Source organism: Barbus barbus (genome assembly GCF_936440315.1).
Source record: "Barbus barbus genome assembly, chromosome: 25".
NCBI classification, from domain to species: Eukaryota; Metazoa; Chordata; class Actinopteri; order Cypriniformes; family Cyprinidae; genus Barbus; species Barbus barbus.
Window position 1 is genome coordinate 6,224,939 of NC_136753.1, and position 27,219 is coordinate 6,252,157.

At 40.3% G+C, this 27,219-nt stretch overlaps 2 protein-coding genes across 2 annotated transcripts in view; both read right to left on the reverse strand.

Annotated features, from left to right (window-relative positions):
• Window positions 1–472: 472 nt before the first annotated feature.
• Window positions 473–1,462, reverse strand: LOC306844690 (beta-1,3-galactosyltransferase 1-like; the record flags this gene model as incomplete). The annotated part of the gene is made up of 1 exon (XM_079377005.1): window positions 473–1,462. The coding sequence occupies one exon, from the start codon at window positions 1,460–1,462 to the stop codon at window positions 473–475; it is 990 nt and encodes a 329-aa protein (XP_079233131.1).
• Window positions 1,463–15,028: 13,566 nt separating this feature from the next.
• LOC306845166 (uncharacterized protein) overlaps window positions 15,029–27,219 on the reverse strand; it is a 33,563-nt gene continuing 21,372 nt past the window's right edge. The window contains exons 8-10 of the mRNA XM_079377806.1: window positions 17,912–27,008; window positions 17,292–17,425; window positions 15,029–17,021 (exon numbers count right to left, since the gene is read on the reverse strand). Coding sequence (XP_079233932.1) covers window positions 17,331–17,425; window positions 17,912–27,008 — 9,192 coding nt within the window. The 3' untranslated portion in view covers window positions 15,029–17,021; window positions 17,292–17,330. The remainder of the gene's footprint in view (window positions 17,022–17,291; window positions 17,426–17,911; window positions 27,009–27,219) is intronic.

Genomic DNA, 27,219 nt, shown 5'->3' on the forward strand with positions numbered 1-27,219 from the left:
TTTCACAGCAGCCTGGTATATGAATAATGTTTGTAAGTATGTAAGGCCAAAAACACCTGTTTAAAACCAATAACCATTGCAAATACCTTGTGAATCCAATTTGACCCTGCACATATTGCTCTACAGACTGACATCAGTTTCATGATTGTGGCCTTTTTAAGTATACAGACTGTACTACTGTATCAGACCAGGAGGGTCACAAACAGTCCTGTTAATACCAACACGGGTCACACTTTACATTTATATTTTACACTCTACATTTACATTTATAAATGTAACTACATAAATTAATTACAGATGTAATTAAATGTTTTTAAAAATATGAGTACAATGTAAAAACATGTAGGTACACAATAAGTGCATTGTACCAAATTATTAATTTAAAGTAAGTACATAGTAGTTAAGGCCACCTAATATAAAGTGGGACCCCAACACATCACCATATTTTCATTATCACATATCAGCAAAAACGCTAGCATTTGAGATATTTCTTGTTGGACATATCGTTCCACATTCTCAGTATCTCCTCTGGTGAGATCTGATGCACAGTTAAGACTTTTCGGTAGCGGCAGAGACTGTAAGTAATTTTCCAGTGATTGAATCCACTATTCTGGAAAGGCTGAATGCCCAGTTTCCGCAGGCACAGTCCCACATACACATCCTCCAGATGTAGGAGTCTTGTATGAAGGGAGGTCTTATAAACCAGCTCTGCAATGTCTCCAGAGAAGACGTATCCAGTACCAGAGCAAAAGGGTGGATACCTGCTATCAGGGTACAGCTCTCTGGGCATGAACCACTTGCTGTGGACGTCACGTATGGGTCCTCCGTTTATCACATGACCTGTGAAAAAGCGTCGCCTTGGTTTGGAGTTGGGTCTCAGAAGGTTAAACACTAAATTGTCCATGTTAACAAATATATCACTGTCTGTTTTCATGACGTACTGTGCGTTGGGGCAGAACGAGGACACCCATCGCATGCCCATAAGAGTCTTCAGGGTCAAATTGTGGTAGGAATCCACAAAGTCCTCGACTAGGATGTCATGGAAGATCTGGCTCTCTTGTTCCACCATCTGGTTAAGGACAGGTTCAGTGCTGTACCCAAGAAGGAACAGCGTCAAAATGCGAACGTCGCCAAATGTGTTTTCATCTCCCCACGTCTCGCGGATCGCCTGGCGGGCGTCAAACTCCTTGTGGTTGGTGCTTATGAGGAGAACAAGAAAGGGCGTTGTGCTTTCACATTTGTTGGGCTCGTTGATAAGGAACTTGAAATTGTGCGGGTTTAGAGCACGCGTTCGGATATTGTTGAACGTGTCGTTCTTCGAGAGCCTCGGCAGCAGTTTGCGGGGGGTGAAGGTCATCTGACCCACGTAGGTGGTTGAGGGCCGAGAGCCACTGAGATACCACAGCGCACTGGCCCAGCAGACCACAGTCAGAAAATACAGGCATGACACCTTTGATGGCATCCTGTCAGTGGCTGGATCACCTGTCAATCACACGCGTTCAGCCCACGGGGCCAATCACGTGTAGTTATTAGGAAAGCATCACTCAACTGAGCACAAACCATCCATCTTTTGATGTCAGTGCTGGTTTAGTTTAGTTCAGAAGCATTTTTTTTCTAGAAACACAGACAATACTTAATATTTTCCCTAAGGACCAATTGCCACCAATCATCTTTTGTTATTTAAAAGGATATCAATATTATTTCATATGCAGTTATAAAAAAAGGACTAAGGCGTTCTCTTTACTCATATTCACATTCTAGATCAATGGTTCTCAACTAGGGGCCGAGAGCCACAAGGGCCCTCAGAAAACTTAATAGGGGGTGCCACAGTATGACTTAAAATTATTCAGTTGAATATATGATTATTTAATTCAACTGATATTAATACTATTATTAATAAATTAAAACTTTAATAAAATGCTTAAAATACATAAAGAAATCATATTTCTTTTTCCCCCTCATTTACAATTTCTGCTTGTTTCCCAATTTATGTTTATAAAAATCTTGTGTTGGACAATGAGAAGCTTTTGAGTCAAAATAGTTGAGAACCACTGTTCTGTTTCTAGAAGGTTCTATGCTCTTCCAGTTGTGCTGAGATTTGCATCCACTTTCCAGTGATTGACCTTCTATCATTGTGGGTCATCACTGCATTGCGCCTGTTCTGACATCATTAATAAAGCATATAGGGTGGAGTGGACAGAGATGCTTCTCAGTTCAGGTGCTGCAGGATGTCTCTTTGTCTGTAGGTCACAGAAAGCCGAGATATGCTCTTTGCATATGAGGGTGTTTGTTTTCTTTCCAGATCCCACTTTTAGGCTGTATGTGAACCTAAAACAGAAAAATATAGATGCAAATGTTGTATGCATTGTCTCTCACACACACACACACACACACACACACACACACACACACACACACACACACACACACACACACACACACACACACGTTGGGTTTCCATGTTTTATGGGGACATCCCATAGGCGTAATGGTTTTTATACTGTACAATCTGTATGTGCTATTGCCCTACACCAACCCTACACCTAAACTTAGCCCTCACAGGAAACATGCTGCATTTTTAGATTTTCAAAAAACTTTATGCTGTATGATTTATAAGCTTGTTTCCTCATGGGGACCAAAAAATGTCCCCACAAGATTAAGATTTACTGGTATTACTATCCTTGTGGGGACATTTGGTCCCCAGGACGTGATGAATACCAGGTGCACACACACACACACACACACACACGCTGTACTGATATCACATGATGACAGATAATATATACACAGTGGTGGCCAAAATGATTTGAACACTGGTATTTTCGCCAGCTAAAAATGGTTTTAAATCTGTTATTTCTGTCTTTTGCTGTAGTGTGTCAGTAGGAAATATCAGTTTACATTTACAAACATTCATTTTGCCATTAATTGTAATAATCCAGTGATTTATTTTCTCTGTCTGTCTGTCAGAGTCTGTCTAGAATGACATGAAGAAACAGAACAAATTGAGACAGACTAAATCCAGAAGAACTGTTGCAAACAGAAGGTGGTAGTATTACATGTGGGACTGTAAACTAAAGGCAGACCTGGTAAAAAGATCAGTCACATCAGTCTTGATTATAAAATAGCACTTCAGCAGAATTTTTGCATCTGAAGACACAAAAGACGACAAACAAACATCAGCAGCAATTGTCTGGGAAGGATTCCAACAGCAGAGCTAGAGGCGATCTGTGGGCCCCTCAGCTCCCTCAGAACCTCTCTTGGGAGGGAAAAGTGACTCATCCCTTTTTTCTGGCCTGTTGGTATTGTTTCTATGAACCTCTATTAACCTTGATTAGATCCAAGAGTGACTCGGGCACTGCCGTGTTTTCTGTCTAAGTCAGTATAAAGCATATTCAACACATAACAGACCAGGCATAAATTGCCACACCACTGTTATTTTCATATAATTTTTATACTATATATATATATATATATATATTATATTTTCATATTTCTAATTTTAGTTCAAACTTTAGCCATTTAAAATATGCCTATTTAGTTTTTGTTAAGCTTTAGATATTTTAGTACTTCATAATAAACTAAACAAAAATGAGAAATACAACTGTACCTTGGCAACTAGCTGAAATAAGTATGAATTTATTTATTTACTTATTTAAGATGATGTTTATTACATTTCAAGTAATGCAAATGTTTTATATATATATATAAATCATATCAGACCTTTTCCCTCTTTAATGTGAAAATGACTTCCTAAGCAATGGCACAGTATACTAATATATATATATATATACAGTATATATATATATATATATATATATATATATATATATATATATATATATATATTAAAATAGAAAAGTGATTTTAAATTGTTACAATGTTTAAAAAAAAATTCTGTTTTTTTTTTCAAATACATGAAGCCTTGGTGAAGAGACTTCTTGTACTGTTACAACATTTGTACTGTATAATAACAGCATTCAAAACAGAAATCTTCTCTCACAACATAAGTCTTTACTATCACTTTTTTTTTTAATCAATTTAACAAATCCTTGCTGAATAAAGGTAACGTCTTTCAAGGGAAAAGAAAAGAAAAACACACTGACCCCACATTTTAGAACAGTATCTATATTGTTACAAAAGATTAGTACTTTTAAATTATGCTGTTCTTTCTAACCGTTTTCCTACCAAAGAAATTTGAAAAAAGTATCACATTTCAAAAATATTACGCAGCACAACTGTTTCCAACATTGATAATAAATAAGCATATTAGAATGATTTCTGAAGGATCATGTGACACTGAACACTGGAGTAATGGCTGCTGGAAATTCAGCTTTGTCACCATAAGAATACATTTTATTTTAAAGTATTTTAAAAAGAAAACATATTTCAATATGTAGTAATATTTCACAATAGTATTGTTCTTACAACATGTTTATTAATAGGTGCATCAAATGTAGGTAGAACTGGCAGAGGACCCTGGGGAAAAGATGGGACAGAGAGAGATTAATAGAGAATGATGGGTTTTGGTCCTAAAAACAAGATGGGTAAGCAAGAGTCTCCACCATACAAACACAATCTATTCTTTATCTTGATCCCCCCTTCTTTGCTTCAGATCAACACCAGCCTCCCTTTCCTTTCCTTTAGAAAGGTCAGATACATGCAAATACTGCAAATGCCACAGTATGGAAGCTAAAGAACAACCTCTGCAGTCGCACACATTGATTTAGCTAGCCTATACTTTTTTTCTGGAATAACAGTGTGTGTGTTTTATGCATGATCACACACACACACATACACACTTTCACTCTTTTGAGTTTTGTCAGTCACAGTCATAAGCACCATCTTGTTGCTCGGTCTTTCATTTGGTAGTTATTATGTATCCAAGTGCTGGCATTTCCTTTTCCGATTACAGCATCTGTCTTCGGCCGCTGTAGGATACTCTGCTGTTGCCATGGGGCGTCCAGTTAAACAGTTCTGAGTGCAGTGATTAACCTTCAGCATTGTACTTGGACAAAACAAAGTGGAGCATCACTTTTATGAATGTGTGTGTCTCTCTCTCTCTCTCTCTAATAGTAAATTTGCATATGCATTAAATAATTTCTGGGTCATTAGCCTAAAAAAATCTATCCAGGATTGTTTTATGTCTTCTAAGAGCACAATATATCCTTATTTACTGTTCATTACTCTCTCCTTTACCCTTAAAGGGATAGTTCAGCCAAAAATGAAAATTCTGTCATCATTTACTCACCCCAATGTCATCCCAAACCCATTCAGTATGACTTCCTGGCTGCCTTGCTGTCCAGTTTGTTAATAACTTCACTTAATCAACTATTTAGTTTAACGGCTTCTCCAAATACCTTTTCTATTTTCTCATGAATTAGTATATAAATAAATTGTCTACTTTTATGACACATTTATGTAACTTTTTTGTCATTTCAGAGCACAACTGCCCAAATCCCATTTTTTTTCATTAAGGGAGACTAGGGATGCATGATATTAGATTTTTGCTGATATCCGATATGCCGATATTTTTCAAATAATTTTGGTCGATAGCCGATATCCCGATATATTTTTCCCTTTGTTTTGAAACAACACCAAGTCTCTCCTGTGAGGAAGTTATAAACAAATAATTTTTAATTTTGGTTTGATTTGAACAAAAACATCTTGAGAGTACATTGAAAGCCTTGAAAATAACTGTAATAAAATCAATCTCTGCTGTGTTTTTGGCAGATGCAGTTGAAACCGTAACATTTTATTTGCGATGGTCTAACATTATTAGATGGTCTAAAGCAAAAGAGCTGTAAAAAATCTAAAAATCTTTTAGAGCTCCTTATATTTAAGTTTCCTTATATCTATGTCACAGGGGGAGAGGAATCTAAGTGGCTTTTTTCTTCACAAGCTTACACATAAAGGCTTATTTTTTTGGATGTTTTTTTTTTAACGTTTTCTGGGTTGGTAGATGCACTTTCATATAACTATCTAATACTAACTATACTAACTGGACTTTTGCATTCAGATACTTCATGTTATCGGCAAATAACGGGACAGGCAGCTGAATACTGATGGATGGGTATTATGTTTTAGGCTCTGGCAGATGTAATATAATTTGATTCACAACACATTCAGTCGGTCAGAGAGAGAAATACTATCATGGCTCTTTCACTGACCATTACTGCTACTATAGCTTAATTTAGTTGTAGTAAATGCACTGCAAAAATGTTTCCATCAGTATTTTTGTTTTGTTTTCCAGTAAATATATTGTATATCTAATCATATTATGATCTAAAAAAAAATACCTGAGAAGCAAAATCACATATGAATTGTTTTCATATACGTTTATTTTTCTTCCTTCAAAATTTCGTTTATTGTTTTTTTTAATGATATAAAAGGAAATTAAAATTTGCTATTTGAGTGAAATGAACATTAAAACAACGCAATCATGGTCAATGTTGTCTAGCTCTCTTCTCTGTTTTTGACTGACTCAATCTGTAATGAATAAAAGTAAATAATGTCTGCCAGAGTCTAAACCATCTTTGTCGGTTCAATGGCTGCATATTTGTCATATGTATAATTGTGTTTGCTAACGTAAGCTTTCTGTGATTTACTGATCAATAAACAGACGGCTGGCACTGCTTCTCTCACTAATGATAAATCTTGAGGCAGTGTGTGTATGTATGATCTTTCCTAGCACTGGCTTCATCTGCAATGACTGCCATGTTATATATATATATAGTTATATATATATTACATAATTATAGAAATGATACCCTAAAACTATAAACCCTTTTAAAATATGCTGCTGTTTCAAATCGACAAGATGTTCTTTCCAGTATTATTCATTTCTGTTGATGAGTTGGAATTTGAATTGAAGCACCACAGGATATTTAATTGTAATAAGGCTGTACAGTCATGCCATCAATTTGTAGGGCCAAACCTGGAAGTCTAATTTGCCATAGATTCCCACAGGAATTTCCAGTGGGATTTTAGAATGGCTGTTGTCCATTTACAGTACAAATTAAATCAGGCTTGTGGTTACCATGAGACTTTTTGTTCAACACCATAAACTACACACAGTCCTCCCTAAAAAGTGAACTTAGATGCAGCTAATAAACTGCTATATAAGGACTGCTTCATAAGCGTCATAAACTTTTAAGCCTCCTTTAAATTGTGTGCCTCCATTTGAAAAAATAAATAAATTATAAGTGTAATGAATTGTGTGCAAATACCAAATATCACATTCATATGTGGTATTGCAAACAAAATTGATTATTAATATCATTCAATGTTTGTCAGGAAATAATTATATCTGTATGACAACATATTTTTGGATAATTCATAATGAAAAATGAATTGTAGTAACTACACTTACAGAAGATACATGAATAAAATTTTTAATTTTACTTCCTTAAAAATTGAATTACAATTCTGCATCACGTTTTTCACATCACTGCAAATTCAACTTAAATTCATGGAAAATAACTGACATTTAAAAAGTATCCTCAATTCATTAAATGTTATAGTTATATGAATGGTGCTACCTATTTACGATGGCACAACACATTAGCAGTCAGTTTAGTTTGAATCCCACATTTACACTTACATTTCCCCAAAGTTTAAAGATTTAAAACAGTGATAAGTGATGAAACAGAAACAGACAAACCTTTCATGGTCAGAAACTGTTTCATTCTGTCTCAGTGCTGATTAATGTGTTTTACATGTGTGGTAGCCTGTTGGGTTCTATCTAATAACTGCTTTGATATAAAAAAAATAACAGTTTCAACTGCACTTCAGAAATAAGACACTCTCCACTATTTAAATATTTATGTGGATAAGAGATGCTTAAACAGCCTTTTTTTTTTTTTTTTTCAATATAATTTTTTTTTTTTATTAATTAATTAATTAAATTTTATATACCCTTTTATTTAACCATACTATGACCGACAAGACCAGGGGACAGAGAAAACAAGAGAGAGAAAAAAAATAAAAAAAAAAATAATAATAATAATAATAATAATAATAATAATAAAAAAATAATAATTATAATTATAATGATAATAATAAAAATAAAAATAATAATAAAAAAAAAAAAAAAATTGTGGATAAAGTCAACAGAGAAGGGGGGGAGAGAGAGAGAGGAAAAAAAAAGAGAATGGGGGATAGAGAGAGAGAGGAAAAAAACAAAACAAAAAAGAAAACAGACAATTTGCTTCGATACCTGCTGACAAAAAGAGAAAACAACAGAAGACACAACAGAAGACACAACATCAGAGAAACTGCAGCAACAACCAACATCTGTATGAATCACAATAAATTCTAAATGTTAAATGTTATTGAGCAACACGCATAACTAATATTACAAAATAAGTTTTGAAGCAACAGCAGATCAGAACAATGTGTGTCTGTGAGCACCCGTTCTTACACCAATGTGAATGCTTGAGTGTACACCTGTGTGTGTGAGCGCGCTTGTGTTCATAAGGTTCCTCCATGTAAATGTTTAATAGTGTGTGTGTGGGGAACAACAGCCCCATCCCGCAAGGCATGAAGCAGGCATGGAAGAGACCCAGGCCCCAAACATCCGGAGGCCCCCCAGGGCACGGGACCCCCAGGGGAACCACCGCAGGGACAACTGCGGCCCCCACCCAGAAAAGGGCAGAGGAGAGCCCGAAGGTGGGACATCCGACAGCCACAGTGTAGACACCCCAGGGTGCCGTGGCGGCAAGCCCGCAGGCTCCGCCGGCAGCCGACCACACCAGGGCAGACCGAGCCCTGGGCCCGGAGATCCAAGGGCCCCCCACCCCCCAACCGGGGCCCAGCAAGGCCAGTAGGGCCAGGCCCCGCCAAGCGACCGCCGAGAGTGGGCCAGCGCTCACCCGAGCATCCTGCCCCGGCGCGAGAAACCACCAAAGCACCGGCGGCATCCTCCACCGGCAGGGCATGGTGGTGGGGTGGGGGTCGACTGAGATGATGAGTGAGGTGGAGTCTAAGGCCCGACCTGACACATAGACGTAGACGAACAAGCACACATATACACAAGCATACGTTCCCACCCTCATGCACGCAACGAATATTCTCACCCTCGCCCCACATGTAGACACACAAAAATGGACATGGTACCCACACTCACACTCCCTATATGCACTCTATACTCCTAGATCCAGGCACCACCACCCCCAGAGGGGTAATCAGCGCCCGATCCCGGAGCTGAACCCCCTTCGCTCTGGCGTGGGGACAGGAAGACCACCCCGGTCCCCGCAGCAGCAGAGAAGACCACCAGCCCAGACCCCGACCGGGCGGCCAGCTCATCCTCGCAGCCCCCGGCCCCGGACAGAGAACAGAGAACAGGGGTGTGAGATAAAAAAAAAAAAAAAAAAAAAGAGACCCCATGCTTCACCTCACCCGCTCAAATGTAGTGTTGGTGTGTGTTGTTCTAAGGTGCTTTAAAACAGGGGTGCTTTAAAACAGGGGAGGGGCACCCTCCACAAGCTTGTGTCAGCTCGTCCCCTCCCTAGAGCCCTCAATGTCTATGTGCAACTTAAAATTGAGAAGTGGGCACTGGCACCAGAGGGAAGGCTGAATGAACAGACCGCCCTCCGGATGCCATTCAGTGTGCCCACCCCCAAGGCCCTATATGTATGTGTCATGTGACAGTAAGTAATGAGAATGTCTAAGCTGTAATGTGTGATTGAGATGCAGGTGGCCACGAGGAGACAGAGGAGTACCACCTCCCCCGCATCCCAGCGACACACCCGCACCTCAAAACCCTACCTATGTGTTGGTGTGATGGAGCGGGAGAAGTGAAGCCTTAGGGATGGGGAGGAAAGCATCAGAGGGGGCAAAATACCCCCCCCTTCGGAGCCAGCTCCCCCGCTGACCCCCATAGGCACCCCCGTTACCCCAAATCTGCCCAGGGCGGGGGGCCCAGGCCCATCCAGACCAGGGCCCATGGCAGCCCGGGGCGGCCCACCAGACCCCACAGCAGAGGAAAAACTACCCCACCCCATCACTCATTCAACTCCCAGACTACATAAGACAATAAGACACCCAGGTTAGGCCCGTTTTCCCTGCCTCTATTGGATCCCCCCCGCGGAGGCACCGATGCATCGAAGACCCCCACACCAGGGCCGGGCCCAAGCGCATGCACCAACCCATGCTCCCGGCGGCACACCAACGAGGACCCAAGCCCCCCAGGCCCAGCCGTAACCCCAACCGGGAGGCAGAGCGCCCCCAGAACCCCAAGCCCCCCCCGGACCAACCCTGGAATAGTGCAGCCGCCAGGCCGGCAACCTACGTCCGCCGGCACAGGCATCCCCAGTAGCGCCGCATGCAGCCGCCAGAAAAACAGCACCCAAGAGTCACCAATACCCCATCCAGACCAAGATCGCAGCCCCAGCGCCGAACCCCCCAAGAAACCCACCCCCAGGGAACTCCCAGATGCCCCAAGCCCATATGGCCACCCCAACAGCAAAAACCACAGCCGGACAGAATCAGGACCCCCACTCACACTAGGTGATGGAGCTGATCAAAGGAGTCCAGAGAGATTGATCTAATGTGGCAGCAGAAGCTGTGTCAAGACTAATATAATCCCACAAATAATTTCTATATTGGTTGATATTAAGATTATTTTTATTTTTCCAGTTCATGAGGACAGTCTTCTTAGCAATGCATAGGGCAGTGAAAGCCATGTGGATTGTGTTACCTTCTGTAGTGACACCATCTAGGTCGCCCAACAAGCAGACTGAAGGAGAGGCTGGAATAGAGCATTTAAGACACTTTGATAAATCTTCACAAATCCTGTACCAGTACCTCTGAACAGGTGGACAGAACCATAGAGCGTGGATGTAATTGTCAGGTGTATTGCCTTGACAGTGTGAGCAGTTGTTAGAAGCTGTAAGACCCATCCTGAACATCCGATGACCTGTGTAGTGCACTCTATGCAGGATTTTGTATTGTATTAATTGTAAACCAGGATTTCTAATCAGTTCAAAGGTTTTTAAACATATCTGAGACCAGAAATTATGGTCCCAGTTTACTGCTAGATCTGCCTCCCATTTTGCAATAGGAAGTGATACTGATTCATCTATTTTGGAAAGTGTCCTGTATATTTTAGACATTAATTTGGGGGTTTTGAGATTAAGAAAATCTGCCACACTTGGTGGTATTTGTAATTTGATATGATTAGATTTAAATTTTTTTTTAAAAAGATTAAAAAAAAAAAAAGGCTGTGAATGATGATAGCATAACTACACATACGTACTGTCATGTGTTATCTGTGTTACTGACAGGCCAAGAAAAAAAAAAAAAAAAAGAGATGCTTAAACAAGGAAATGTGATTGGTATGCAAGTGGGTTTGTTTTCCCTCAGCTCTGTGAGAAGCTGCTCTACTTACACAGAAATCACACACACACACACACACACACACACACACACACACAATAATACAATGACATACCAGCGCTGTGGTTTCTCATTTCTCAGAATGAAAAATTCAGGGCAAAGTAATATGAATTGGAATGTATACCTCTCACTTCACAGTAACTATGAAATATCACTATATGAGAACACTGATGAACTATCTATACTGTACATATAAGTCAATAAGCAGATGTGTTGCGGTCAACATGGACAAAGTCCATTTGAAGTAACAATCTCAATAATGCATGCATTACATCATTGTGCTATGCATGTGCAATCATACAAGATCTTAGGAGCTGCAACAGATGTACAATATCAGGGCCTCAGGCTGAGGGCCATGCGCTATTAAAGGTCAAAACTATTTAAAGTAAAGGTCAACGTTAAAACATGCTCTCACATTCCTAAAATAGCTACAGTACAACTTTAAAGTATCCTCAAAAGTTTCCTGATTATACAGGAGGGTGTGATTGCTAGCTCAGCAGAATTAATTCCCAAAAGAACATAATCAAAAGCATGTCAATCATCCAAATCATGGCAAAAAATAAAGCTGACAGTATTAAGAGGTTGCCAGCAGCCTCATGAAAAAATAATCTCTCTCCACTAAACAAAAAGTAACAGACTGACAGAGGTCAGATCCATAGGAGAGCCTTTTTTCAAACTCCAAACCATGATGCATAGCAGAGCTCATATCACGAAGCTTCAAATCAAGTATTAGCGTCAATCAAAAAACTCACCAATCAGGGCTGTGAACTGTCTTCACAATATCGATCATACTACTGACAATTTGTTGCCAATGGGGTCTAATTTTGTTGTCAAAACAGCTGAAACATTCTTACGATTTGGAAAGGTGAGTAAATGATGAAAGACTTTCAAATTTTGGGTGAAAAAAGGGTCATGAAAAAACTTTTTTTTTACAAGGTTAAACCATATATGTTCATGTTGATGGGAAGAAGGAAGACAATGTTAATGCACATTATTTAAAATTTTTAGGGAGGAAGTGGTAAAAAAAACAATGTTAAGAGAACATGAAAAGATATGTGATATATCATAAGATTTAAACACTTAAGTCATACACAACCTATAGTGACCATTACCATTTAACAAGTTAAAAAAAGAACCAACCTAAAGTTTAAGTAGAAATATTAACTGATAAATAATTACTAGTAACTTAAATAAGTGGCAGCAAGAACTGCATTAGTTACTAGTAGGACGTGGATAGTTGATCTCAAAGGCAACACTTGCCAGTTGTTACCAGTGACAATAGAATAGACTCTTTTCGCTATAGGGACAGTATTTAAATAATTAGTACTAATGAATAGCTACTAGCCTCTTGAATTGCATGCCATTGATTTACACAACAATTACGTTATAATTCAGAACAAATGCTAAAATTGCCATAGTTGAACTTTATATTATAACATTTATAGGCTATATTATATCACAGCGTTTTATAATATTTACAGATGAAATGCTGGTCTCCTGGTAATAGGTCCAAAATATACGCAAAGAATGCTTTATGCATAGCTCCTTTAAACCTGATCATATCATCACATGACTCTGTAGCGCTGCTCCTGTCACCTTAAAGAATAGGACGCTCTACAAACGCAGACGCTCGACACACTAAGTGAACTTCAACGAGGGAATGCATTGCGAACCTACCTTTTCGGTCAGATTCTCTGCATTGGTGAAATCCTGCCAGTTTTCTTCAGAGCACAATGCGAACGCACGAGCGGTCGAATGGTTGTGAGGTGGTGCGCTGCGGCGGGTTATGGAGCGCTGTCCAATCAGCAGCCCGCCCGCAGAAGGCGAATCAGTGCCAGCCTACCCGACTGCTCACTTGACCAACCTACTCCACTTCATACTGCAACCTCGCTCTACAAAGCACAGGCCAAGATTACGACTGCTTTTGATAAGGCAAGGTTGATAACTGAATTCATTTCACTGTAAAATACCTTCACATAAAAATATCAAAAAAAAGAAAAAAAAAGAAAATGCATAGCCTATGTAAGTTTAACAAGTTTAACTGTAGTTTATGTAAATGTATTTATTTGTAAAAAATAAGAAAATTTCTTTATATCTATATAAAGTAGGCTGCAGTGATATTGTTTGTAACCATAAGGCCTCTTTAAAAACCATTCTGACTAATTCTGTGTTAGCAACTGATGCAGCCCGCCATTTTTTCCAGAAAGTTTTTAGCTGGATGCTTTTGTATCCCTAGAGAGAAGCTGTATTTTTGTCTACTAAAAAAAATAATACTGTGGATTAAACTATAGCCTATGTCTCCAACATTCCCAAATGACCACAACGTACAGGTAAATAACTCATTTAGTCTACATATTGGCACTAGCGTAGCCAGAAATGTTTAAGTGGGTGGGCCTACATAACACTGGGTGGGCCAGGTGTGTAGCATATGAAAACTGCATGTCAAATTGCCAACAAAAAATACAGCACCAAGGTTCTTCTAAAGCATGCATTAACATTAGTAATTTGTTATAATGTTCATTTCAAAATTTACTAGTAGGACATAATTAAAATTAAAAGTTATCTGTTAATGCATTAATTAACGTTAACTAAAGGAAGTTTATTGTAAAGCATTACCTCAGTCAGGTGGTCTGGCCGGTTTCATTTGTAGACGGCCCAGATGTAGCTATTGCTGAGACTTTTACTTTTTAAAGAATTTATCTGATTTATGTTTGCTTCACTAGGATGTTTTCAAATTTAACTTCACATTTTACTATTATATCCTTATGCTGCGTTCCAGGCAGGTTTTTGAGCTCATAAGTCACGACTTCAAACAACGACTCACGACTTTGTAGCATTCCAGGCAAGTCACGCCAAACTGATTTATTTCTAATTTATTTATCTTTTTTGATTTATTGATCTATTTCTCACCGTGTACCACTTGCAGAAACACCGCATCCGTAGGGGCTGCCATTGTTGTTTCGCGGGCTATATCGATCTAGTATGAGTTCACGGATGGGAAGTCACGGGTTTGACTGACGTTCCAGTGCACTTTCACGGGTTGAAGGTTGGAAAAACACGGGTTACGGGTTGCCTGGAACGCAGCATTAAGGTCAATGTAGTCGTGTCGATAGTTGTAATGATACTACATACACAATACCACCATTTTATTTTATTTTTTATATTATTATTATTTATTTGTTTATTTATTTTGTCAATTGGTGATATTTGCCATGATTCTGAATTGAATTCTCTGCAGTTTCTAAAACATAAGTGGGAAGGAGTAATTGCATTGTATTGGAGTAAAGAGTATACAGTATACTTATTCAAACATGTTGTAAAAAGTAGAGAGTAAAGTGACATCTTTGATACTCAGTAAAACTACAAATAGCCAAAAAGCAACGTATTAAGTAAAATAACTAATTACATTTACTCAAATACTTTATACCACTGAAAGCTCGCAAAACAATAGCCTAACTAATGAGGGTTAATTAAAAAGTGTTATCTTAACAGCATTTAATTCTATTGACTACTGAATTATGGGTAGGTGTTGAATTCATTTACAAATGAACTTCTGTTTTTTTGGCTATACATGGATCATGTTTCATTCGAAAAATACAGAACATGATGCTGATGAAACACAAAAGATAATACTGATTATTCCAGAAACATGTTTTTTATTCATTGTCAATGCAGTAGCAGTATAATAGAAACAATTCATTCTAACCACCTTAAGACAGACAGTCTGTCGAGAATTCTATCAAACAAAAGCAGAAATAACACCTTATGAATGTTCTAGAAAGAAAGCAAAAGAGTTGCAGGCATGGAAAACAGACACAGACAAAGATACATGAATTCTGAATTAAATGTTTACAGCAAAAAAAAAAACACTATTATCATATTTTCCCAATTTATCTTGCACACCAGGTGCTTTAAATAAAGCTTTTTAAAAGGTTCAGATTGTGGTTAAATGTGCTGTCTGCTGCGAGCTGAGTATAAAATTCAATACGAGCATGCTAACATTCATCTCTCCATGAACAGAGCTTTGATACTATTGTGTATAAATGAGTGTATGGCAGATTAAACAGTGTTAATTATTACTTTTTCATCAGTCATCATCATAATATCGGTTCTGTTTAATTTGATCCTCTACAGACAAGAAGTCATTTTCATCCTGCCAGAGGCTGCTGGCTTCACTCAGCAGCCCAGCATCTTTGGTGTCATATTTATCGAGCGGATTCTTCCTCATTTCCGCCTCAGAGTGTTGGCCCGTCTCCCCTTTTGATTCTATTCCAAAATCCAGAAGGTCATCCAGCTGAGATGAAGCTGAATCTTTGCTACAAATATCATCCTTAAACTCAGGAAACAAACTAGAACTGTCATCAAAACCTGCAAATATGTCATCTAAGAAACGTGTGGGACTAAATTTTGGGTTGTCATCTGTCTCAGCGCAAACCAATGTTTTGGTTTTTGGCTGTTCTTGTTCTGCCACTTTTATGTCATGCGAGTATTTGGCACGTGATGAGACAGAGCTGTCTTCTTGGAGCTGTTGGAATATGTCAGAAGCCCTCATCTCACTGTTGATCTCTTCTTTAAATGGTTCATGAGCAGGAAGTGGCCCTGTGGAGAAGTCCAGCAGCACTGGTTCTTTGTTAATTTCATCAATTCCTGCCAAACTGGCCTTGTTGTCCAATATTAGCTGGCTGTTGTTATTATTGTTGTTGTTTGCATTGCCATTGGCTGTTTGGCCATTTGGTATTTCACCATCTATCGCCGTCACTTTTACCTCTTCTCCCTCATTTACTTCACTTTGCACTTTCTTTTCACTTTCCTTAGTACCATTTTCATCTGTGATATTTGCATTGTCACTTTCTTCTTCATTCTTAGATCCTTCGGCGACTCCATTCTCCATCTCCTCCTCAACTTTTTGACCATTCGTCTCACTTCCTTCTTTTGTCTCAGTTGCTTGAGTTGTCTCATTATTTCTCTGATCTGTGGTCTGCTGGCTTTCGTTTGAGGGCTCAATGGCTTTGCCTGTTTCACTGGCATCCTCTCCCCCTTCAGCAGTTTCAGGTTTTGGCTCCACTGTCTCTTGAGTTATTTTAGCATCTGTAGATGATTTTTCTGGCATATTTATGGATGGCTCAAGCCCTCCACCATTTTCTTTAGGGACATTTTCTGCAGAGTTTCCACTAGTAATTACAGTTTGCCTCTTATTTACTGCTGGTTCATTATTCTCTTTACCCGAGAGTTCTGATTCAACTTGAGGGGGCCAGACAGGTTTGACTACCTTTATTTCATCCTCCAAATTAAATGACTTTTTTGGGGAATCGGTGAGGGGCGGCCACACAACTGCCATTTTGTTTGCTGACTTCTTAATGTCATCATTAATCTTTTCTGGAGGAATCCTCTCTGTGGTGTTGGAGTCATTTTCTTGCGGGCTGTGAGTTTCTTTGACATTAAAATTGACAGGAGGGCTGTTTTTCATGTTATTTGTCTCTGAGGAGTTGCTCTGATTCTTTGTACTCCAAAGTTCTTTGTGGGGCCTTTCTCCAAACCCTTCATCATAGTTGCCTTTAGACTTGAAAAGTTGTTTGTAGTGTGGCTTGCAGTACATTCGTCCATGGAGAGAAGCATAATTTCCAAGACTAATGTAGAGAGAGAGAAGCACAAATATGAGATACAGTATCAGCCATAAACAAATATCAGATTTGAATCTGATATAAACTAGATGGCGGTATAGTGTGTTCTCTCATTACAACAAGAACAGCTCACATGCTCATAACTTCCAAATCAAATAAACCTGTATGGAATTATGATGCATATAAACTTTTCAACTTTTTTTCCTTTCTTGTTCCACGCTGTAATACATTCAAATGTTAAAAACATCTAGGATTTTTGTAAAAAGAAGCCTCTACCTTAGCTGGCTGCTGCAGTGGGTACATCTAAAACAGCTTTTATGGAAGTTTTGATTGTCTGCTATGAGAGACTCCATGGGATACACCCTCTTCCGACATACCCGACACAGTTCGGACTCTGGCACCCGTATTTTCTGTCAGAGAGAGAGACTAGCATCAGAAAAGGCTTTTAAATCAGTCAGCACACATTCATACGCAGACTCACATGGACAGACAGTAGACAGTTTCATTATACTTTTATGAGCAGAGTTTGGTTAGTTAAGAGATATTAAAAAGAAACAAGAAGCTGAAGCTGTTAGTATAGTTGTTAGAATGAAAACATTTAAATACAACTTGCATTTAGGGAGGCAAATATCACATCAGAACCTCAACACAGTCTCATTACATATAATGGGCAATACTACAAATATACAAATCAATAGTAACGAAATAATAATCATATTCACTTTGACTATCTAGTTTAGCAGCACTCTGTTATGAACACAAACTAAAAGATCAAAATAAAGTACAGACAGGAATGCCTAAAGCATCACTATTTGTCAAATGCAAACACACCATCGCTGTTTTAGTCATCACTCTGCACTCTTGTTAACCTTTCCATGCTCGTCACATAGATTTACCGGTGACAACAGTCTGGTGCTGGTGTGAAAAAGTCTGTGATCTGTGCTGTTCAGATACAGTGAAGCCCAGGTTTTTGAAGACATTTTCACTCTCCGCCCAAGTCTGCTGGAAGTTCTTTAGTAACTCTTCTGCAGAGGCTTCTGGTGGAACATCCAGGACAGGAACATTTCCTCTTACTACATCTGCGTAAGTTGGTGGATCACCACGGGTTGTCACACTCTGAGAGTGGGAGGTTGTTTCCATCTTTGAGCCTGTTACAGTGTTTCCAAACTCATCTACAGTGGAGAAGTGCTCAGTTACAGATTTAGTTTTAGAGCATCCTTCAGGTGCTTCCTCTTGTTTCTCAAGATTCTTTCGCTCTTCCCTTAGGTGCTGGTGGGCTTGCTCACCCGTTTCAAAGACATTCTTGAGGGCTTTAATATCAAAGCTTGGTATGTCCTCCACCAAAGTTGACTTCTTCTCAGATTCAACATCTTCTGTGTCACTTCCAAGTCTCTCAGTAATTACAATGGGCTCCTTCCGCACATAAACTTTAGGCTGGGGAGACTCGAATTTGTTAACAAGTCTGGACAGGTCAACCCTGGGCAAGTCCTCTAATATTCTCTCATGGGCGTCAATGGATTTCGGGATCTCTGGCTCATTATCTTCTGTATCTGGTCCAAGACGCTCTGGGATGTCAATAGGGTCTTTGCGTACATATGCACGACAGACCTCTGCTTTCTGAGCCTCTTCAAAGAACTCACGCTTGTCTTTTACAGTCATCATGGAGTCTCCATGGATATCTGTGACATCTGTCAAGGATGATTCCATCATGTGAGTCTCTGATTCCATCAAAGTAATCTCTGAACAGCTGGATGAGCGAGACCCTTCCAAATCTGTTTGGGCCTTTATTATGTACTCTGGCAAAGGCATTGGTGGTGGAGTCATGCCTTGCGAGAGTTTGGCTGTGGTATCTCTTAGTTTAGCTAGCTTCTCAGAGCGACTCATTGTAGGGGAGGGTGTGGATTGGTTCAGATGTGTTGGTGTTTCAGACCAGCGAGGTGGAGGTGTTGGTGTAGTGCCCGACCTGTAAGAGGAAGGGGGTGATGGAGTCACTCGCAAGGGAGAGTCTGTCCTCTTGGCGGATTCAATACAGATGAACGTAGGTGACGGTGTCCGCATTCTTAGCTCAGGTGGCATTTTGAGCTCTGATATCTTTGATTCACTCTGGCACTCTGTCTTCTTCTCCTCCACTACTTTCTTCTGAGTCTCTATTTTTGCTGAACCAATAGTAATCTTAGATATTTTCTGTGTGGCTCCACCAACTATTTTCTTTTCCTGTGATGACTCACTTTTTGCCGTCTCTGAAACAGACAAATTTCCCTCTAAAAAATGTAGTTTAGCCAGGGCAAGGTTCTGCACATAGATTATGACCTCGCTCATTTTTTGCTTGTTGTACTGAGTACGGCTTATATCAGCCTTTTCTTCAGAACCAACTAGCCAATCAGGAATGATACTCAGCATTGTCTGTAATGACTTTGGGTTCAGTTTTGCAGGAGCTCCTTCAAACTCTTTGATATAGCACAACAATTTTTGAATTTCTTCACATTTTTGTGCATAAGAACTTTCGGATGTCGTTGATACACTCATTTCATATTCTGCTGTTTTTGTAATACCTGTTTTGTTTTGCTCCTCTCTCTGCATTGACTGTTTTATGGCCTCCTCTCTGCTTGGAGGCCGCAGTGGAGGCTTTACCTGCTTCTTGATCTGGAATTTACTTTTCTGTTGAGTGCTCTGTTGTTGAACTGTGGTCTGAGTGACCATCCTCTCCTCATGAATCTTGACGTGTTCCTCTCTCACTGTTTGATGTGACTGAATGACAGATGTCTGCCCTTGTCCTTGATGTACCTCTGTTGATATTGCTGGTTGTATTTGATGTATCTCAACTGATGGTCTTGGTGCCACAGGTGGTGGCTGCTTAACTGATGTTTGTCTTTGCTTCTTCAACTGGACCTCCATTTTGGTGTCTTGCTTGGTTTGTCTCATTTCCTCCTTTTTCTCAATTTTCACTTCAGCACTGGTGGATTTTTGGAGGCACTCCTGACTCATGTACACTTGAGAGACATTTTTTTCGGTTTCTGTGACTGTTTGCTCTGTGCTGATTGTTTGAACTGTGTCCTTTCTATCTTCTTGTTTCTCTGGCTTCTCTACCTTAGGCACCTTAAATGTTTTCACCTTGAAGTTAGGGGTCACTTTTGGGATCTTTGTGGTCTGAGAAGGAACCTTCTTGACGTCTTGAGCAACACAAGTCTCTATGCTCTTGATCTCTTCTGCTTGAGCAGAAGCAGTGATCTGACTTTGAATGTTTTTTGTGGCCTGGATGCTCTCTTGTTTTACAGAGTAAGCTTTTGTGCTGTCAACTTGTTCTGCAACAGAGAGTGCATGAACTGCAGGGGCTGGATGGCTTTTAATTTCTAAGGCAGCAGTGGTAGATGCCTGCTTTTTATCTAATGCAGTGCTAGAGGATTCTGTGGTTGTTTTCTTACCGACTTTTGGAAATGAAGGTTTGCTTATCTGAAAATTTTCAGGTGGCTTTTGCTTTGGTGGAGTCTTTGGACTTTTTGGAGGTGCAAGTTTTTCTGCTGTTTCTTTGGGAAGCATGGCTGCCTTCTGTTTAGCCTCTGTTTCTTTAGGTGTTTCTTGCTGTGTCTGAAGAGTCATTTGAGTCTGTTCAGTTTTCTGTGTGCTTGACTCTGCTTCAGCCTTCATTTCGCTGACATTAAATGTTTTAGTGGGTGGGGGTGAGGTGAGAGTAGTTTCTCCCTTGTTCTTTTCAGCCTCCTCTCTTTGTTTGCGATATCTTTCCTCTGCAAGCATGAGTGGTGTTTTGAATTTACTTGCAGGTCTGTTTTTTTGAGCAGAAGTGTCGGGGGGAGGTGGGAGTTTTACTGGTGCAAATACCTTTTTAGGGTGTGGTGGTTCCTCAGCTGCTGGTTGTAGCACTGGTATTGCTGATGAAACTTTAGTAATATGTGGAGCCAGAGGTTCAATTTTTTTAACCAATTCCTTTTGTTTAGTGATGTTCTCTGTAGTTTCGGTGACTGTGGTTATGTTTGATACAACTGTTTCACTCTGCTCTGCCACTGATGGAGGTGGTGGAGGTGGTGGAGTAGGTGCAGGTTGTTTTTTCTGCCATTTAAATGATTTGGGCTGTGGTTGCTTGGGAGGCTCAGGTTTTGGCACCTTGAATAAAGTTCGTCCTTTTGGCTTTTCAGGTTGGGCAACAGAGCTGAGTTCCTGCTGAGATGGAGGAGGAGGGAGGTCTTGGGGTGGAGGAGGTGATGGAAAGAATTCTGTGTCTGACTCCATTACAGGGGGTGGAGGTGGTGGAGGAGGAAGGTCACTGTCCTGTCTCATGACTAGAGAAGGGCGTGGTAAAAGGGCTGGCTGGACATCACTTTCTGCCACTGGTGAGGGAGGAGGAGGCAAAGATAGCTCTGATTCAGAGGGAGGTGGAGGAGAACTCGGAGGTGGTGGAAAGTGAATCTCTGGCTGTGGTTTCACTTTTTTTATCATTCCTTTGGGACTGAGATTGCGGTTCAGGCTCTTAACATTTTTTTCTGATTTTAAATTCTTGATTTTCTGCTTCTGGGTTACGGTGGTTTGTTCTGTTGTCACAGTCGTCTGAACCTTTGTGACTTTCTTTGTCTCCTCGGTTTGCTTCATGCTAATATTACTTTGTGATGCCTCCACTGATGCACTCGTTGCTGAAGACACAGCCGCAATTTCAGATTTCTTCTCACTCATCTGACCTCCAAAGTTATTCTTCTTTATTAGCACTGGACTAGGAGTGTTCTGTTTTTGTTTGATATGTTGCTCCTTGACATTTACCTTTTGAGAGCTCTGAGAGGACTCTTGTGCATGAACAGCTGTTGTCATCTGTTTAGTAGCAGAACGATAATCCTCAGAAGTCGTCTGATTTTCTGAAGATTTGATCTCAGTCGTCTTTTGTGTGCTGCTCTGCTGCATGTTTCTCACTGGAGGTGGATTTGTTGGCTTTTCCTCAGTTTTAGGTCCAGTGGGGCATTCACGGGCTGCTTGTTGAGGGGGAACTGGATTCTTAATGGGAACTTTAGCTTTCTTGTGAGGATTCATTTTTGATTTGTGGCCTGATTGCTCTTTCTTCTTCATCAGGGATTTAATGGTGCCCTGAACATCTCCCTTAATCACCTCTTCTTTCTCAATTTGTACTTGCTCCTGCTCATAAAGTGATTTGATGGAAGATTTTATGTCACCCTCTGTGCTTGGCCTCCTCTGCATACATGGGGATGAGGTTGGCTCCAGTAAGAGATGAATTGTACCTTTTACATCACCCTGTTCACTTACTTGGTGCTGGAACACCCTCTTTTCAGTTGAAGCCTCTTGAAGATTAAGGAGGGCAGTCTGAATGTCACCTTTAACAATCTCCTCCTTCTCAACCTCTTTCACTGCCTGCTTTGCCTCCTCCAGGGATTTCAAGGTACCTCTAATATCCCCTGGGACCACGTCTTCAATAATTACCTCAGTCTTTGCAGATGATGATTTTTCAAGAGATTCTAATGCACCCTTGATGTCACCAGGGACAATATCTGGCTTTTCTATTTCTTTCAGTTGGTTTTGAGCCTCCTCAAGAGACATAAGTGTTGTGCAGATATCTCCTTTGACTATCTCTTCTTTTTCTATGACAACACTTTGGTTTACAGCTTGTGTGAGAGAGTCAAGAGCTGCTCTCAAGTCTCCCTTTACTATCTCTACTTTCTGCATGTTATGCAGGGATACTACAGGTTCCATCATAAACACCTGTACTGTGCTAATTACATCACCAGGTACAATATCATCTTCAGCAACCGTTCGTCCTATTGTTTGCTGGCTTTTTCTTAAAATCTGTTTTGTTTGCTCTACGTCACCTCCAATAATCTTTTCTTTAACTTTTTCCTCAACAATTTCATCAGTCCCTATCTGAAATTGCCTAAGGTAGTCCAGTGCTCCTGACTCAATACATGTAGAATAAAAACTGACATTTCCTCTCTCTGCTTCTCCCACAGTTATCTTAGAGGACAGGTCCTTTGCATCAGCACTACCCAGCAGCCTATGCAGTGTTCCACGAATATTTCCACTAACTATATCCTCTTTCTCAACAATGCTTTCACTTTCTTTATTGAGGAGTGAGTAGATGGTCATCTTCACATCTCCTTTCTCATCTTCTTGAATCAGAATGCCACGTTTGGAAGATCCATCTTGCTTGAGCAAGTTATTAATTGCCTCTTGGATATCTCCTCTGATAATTAGCTCTTTCTCAACATTATCACTCTTATTCTGATTAAAGAGCTGTTGGACAGTTGAGTTGATATTTCCTCTTTCCTCCTTGTCTATGGTGATTGCCTTCTCTGTTGTCTCACGTCTGTTGAGAAGGTTCATCATAATATTGTTCAGGTCTCCATGTATTACCTCTTCTCTCTGGATCTCTGGAGTGTCCTGGCTTAGAAGTTTGTATTTAGCCATTCTGACATCTCCAATCTCATCTGCCTCAATTAGAATACCTTGTGATTCAACCATTTTCTGAGTATACAGCTCTTCTAGGGTTGCCTTGATGCTCTTACCAACAATCTCTTTTCTCTCTACACTGCTCTCATTGAACTCGGTAAGGGGGGTGGTTTCAAACAACCATGTTGTTGTTTTCACATCAGCTTTTGGGATTTCTTCACGAGAAATGACAGTGTCTGTTTCATCAACTTCCTTGATGCGATCAAGTGGTTCCTTTTCAAAGAGCCACACAGACTGCTTAACATCACCTTTTACCACTTCTTCATGTGTCACCTTCTCCATCTCATCATACTCCGAACCTTCACCCCGGATCTTGTCAATAGTACGTGTTTCAAACATCCATGTGGAGCTTCTCACGTTACCTCTCTGAATCTCACTGACACTAACGGTTTTCACATATTTCTTTGATAGGTCATCCATTTCAAAACGCTGTTTGTTTGTTTTCACATCCCCCCCTTGGATGTCTGCTACTGTTTTAACAGCAACTTTCATATCCTCTGCAATTTCATCTAGAGGCTGAGTTTCAAACCTCCACCTGGCTGTGCTGACATCTCCCTTTTGGATGTCTTCTTCAGTAACAGCTTTGATGACATAAACCTCATCTGTGTCTCTAATTGAGTCTAGGGGCTTTGTCTCAAATAACCATCTTGCCCCAACCACATCTCCTCGCAGAATCTCTTCTTTTGTAACTGTAGTAACCTCATGATAGTGCCCTTCTTTGTCCCTGATAGCATACAGTGGTTGAGTCTCAAACATCATGGTGTAGTTTTTTACATCCCCTTTCTCTATCTCCTTGTGTATGATGCTTTGGAGTTTGCTGATCTCAGTGTCAGATGCCTCCTCCTGAATCTTATCTAATGAGTATGTCTCAAAAATGAAGCGACCTTTATCAACATTACCTCCCTGAATATCTGTTACTGTGCATGACTCCTTGCGTTCTTCAGAATTTGCCCTGATGGAATCAATTGATTGGTTTTCAAACATCCAGGTACAGTTCACCACATTTCCTTTCTGAATGTCCTCTGCTTGACGGCATTTGAGTTTCTGCATGGTCTCCTCAGATGTAGAAGTCATGATATCAGATGACTGATTCTCAAAGATGTATTTCATTCGTGAGACATCTCCAGAGTGAATGTCAATCTCAGTGATTCGCTTAAAGCCACTATGATCCTCGTTGTCAGTGATATTTTCTAGGTTTTCAGTCTCAAATAGGAAACGCACTAGACGTACATCCTTACCTTTTACATCATCTTGCTTTACTGTGCAAGTTTTCAGGATTGTCTCAGAGTCATCCTTGATGCTGTCAAGAGTCTGAGTCTCAAAAAGCCACGTACAGGTTTTAACATCTCCTTTCTGTACGTCTGTGGTGTCCTCAGTCTTTGTCTCTACTTTCTCATACAAGACATCCATTGGTTGGGTTTCAAACAACCATCTGCATGTTTTAACATCACCTCTTTGGATCTCAATGCTCTCATTTTTCCTGTTGTCCTCTTCCTCTAAGTTGAAGTATTTAATGCCGTCAAGTGGCTGGGTTTCGAAAAGCCATTTGGCAGTTTTGACATCACCTGATTGGATTTCTTCTTTAGATATTCCTTTGATTATCTGGAACTTAGTGATGCTCTCATCAAACTGATCAATGGGACGAGTTTCAAACATCCACTTGCAGCTTCTCACATCTCCTTTTACAACTTCCTCTCTGCGCACGGTTTTAACTTCATGGTAGTGTCCTGAGCTGTCCTGTACGGCATACAATGGTGTTGACTCAAATAATACTTTATTTGATTTCACTGAGCCACTGGTGACACCCTCCACTTGTATTTTTTGTGCATCTGTACATTTGCTCAGGTCCATGGTCTCAAATATTTCCTTGTAATTCGTGACATCACCCTTTTCAAGATCCTCTAGATTGATAGTCCGTGTGACCTCTTTCTTCTCCTCTCTGATCTGCTCAAGAGGTTTGCTTTCAAACAACCACCTCTGGTGTCTCACGTCACCTTTCTCTTCTTCTGAAGCTACCACCTTTTGTAGCTTTCCAACTTCTGGTAACTCTTTAAGATCCTCCATTGGCACTGTTTCAAACAAATGCCTAGCAGAAGTAACATCACCACCTAAAATGTCTTCTGGCTCCATTGGTCTTGCATTGGTATGATCTTTAAGTATATCCATCGGCTGTGTTTCAAAGATCATGCAGTGTCTCCTAACATCTGCTCCTAAGATGTCCTCCTTCTGAATCTTTGTGCTTTCCCATTCCTCATCTCTGATTTGATCGAGTGTCCGTGTCTCAAACAGCCATCTTCCCTTGTTTACCCCACCCTGATAATTTTCCTCTATGGAGACCCCACAGATTAATTTGACTTTGCTCGGATCTTTGCTGATCAGGTCAAGAGGCTGAGTTTCAAAGAGCCAGCGTGATGTCCTGACATCACCTTTCTCGGTTTCTTCACGTCGCACCTTGGTAATCTCCAGCATCTCACCCGAGTCACCACGGATGACACACATGGGTTGTGTCTCAAACATCTTGGTTGTTTTCTTTACTTCACCCTTGACTTCTTCAAGCTCTGATTTCAGCTGCAGGAAGTGACTTTCATCAATGGTCTCAGTGTGTCCAAGTGTGTCCAGGTGCTGTGTTTCAAACAAGTACCTAGCAGTTTTCACATCACCCCCTGCAATGTCTTTAGTATACATCACTTGTGTCTCTTGCTCATCCTCTTGGTAAATTCTGTTGAGTGTATCCAGTGGTTGTGTCTCAAACAGCCATGTGGCAGTCTGAACATCTCCCCTTGCTAGATCTAGTTTTCCACTGTGCTCTGCTGAATCTGTTTTTTCTGTACCTAGAGCATCGATGGGCTGTGTTTCAAACATCCATGTAGTATACTTCACATCTTTTCCAGCGATGATTTCTTGTTGGGCTATGTTCTTTCCCTCATCTTCATCTGGTGTGCCATCTTTAATGGAATCTAGGGGCTTGTTCTCAAACATCCAGCGCATTGACTGCACCTCACCTTTCAGGATCTCATCCCACTCCAAATACTCTCTCTCTGGACTTATGCACTTGCCAGGACTGGTACTTCCGCTGTTCTCAAAAACATAGCGTGCTTGCTGAATGTCTCTGCTCACCTCCTCATCACTGTCCACATAGGTTTGCTCTGTGTCTGCCACTTCATTGAAGAAGTCACGCTCCAGGTTCTTACGCACTTCTGGGTGAATGTGCTTGTAGAGGCGCTTAAGTTCATAGAGGTTCCTCTGCTTAGAGTACTGCTCTTTATTGACAGCGTATTTGGCTGAAGTAGGTGCATCTGTTGGCTTAGGGGAAGGACAACGTTCTGGGACTTGGGAAGCGACTTGAAACTGTTGTGTGGCAGATACTGGTTGTGAAAACTGCTCCACAGCCTCATATTGTGAGGAAGCTACAGAGGAGGTAGAGGCCTCTTGCATTGTTTTAGTGATAGACATGGTCTCATAGCTACCTGTGGCGGTAGTCTTTGAAGAAACATTTACTGGGGCCCAAGGAAACTGTTTGTAATCAAGATCAATCTTTGTTGGCAGAGAAGGAAAAGACAAGCATGATATTTTATGAATACATAATCTTGTGTATAAAATATATTCTACTTTTATTTTTATGCATAAGCAGAGAAAGGAGCAATAGAAAGAAATATGCTTGAATAGAATAGTCAGTATAGAATTACGTAGATTTATGTACAATTAACATACGGGCGTTCCTTTAAATATGCACACTTTTGGCCCT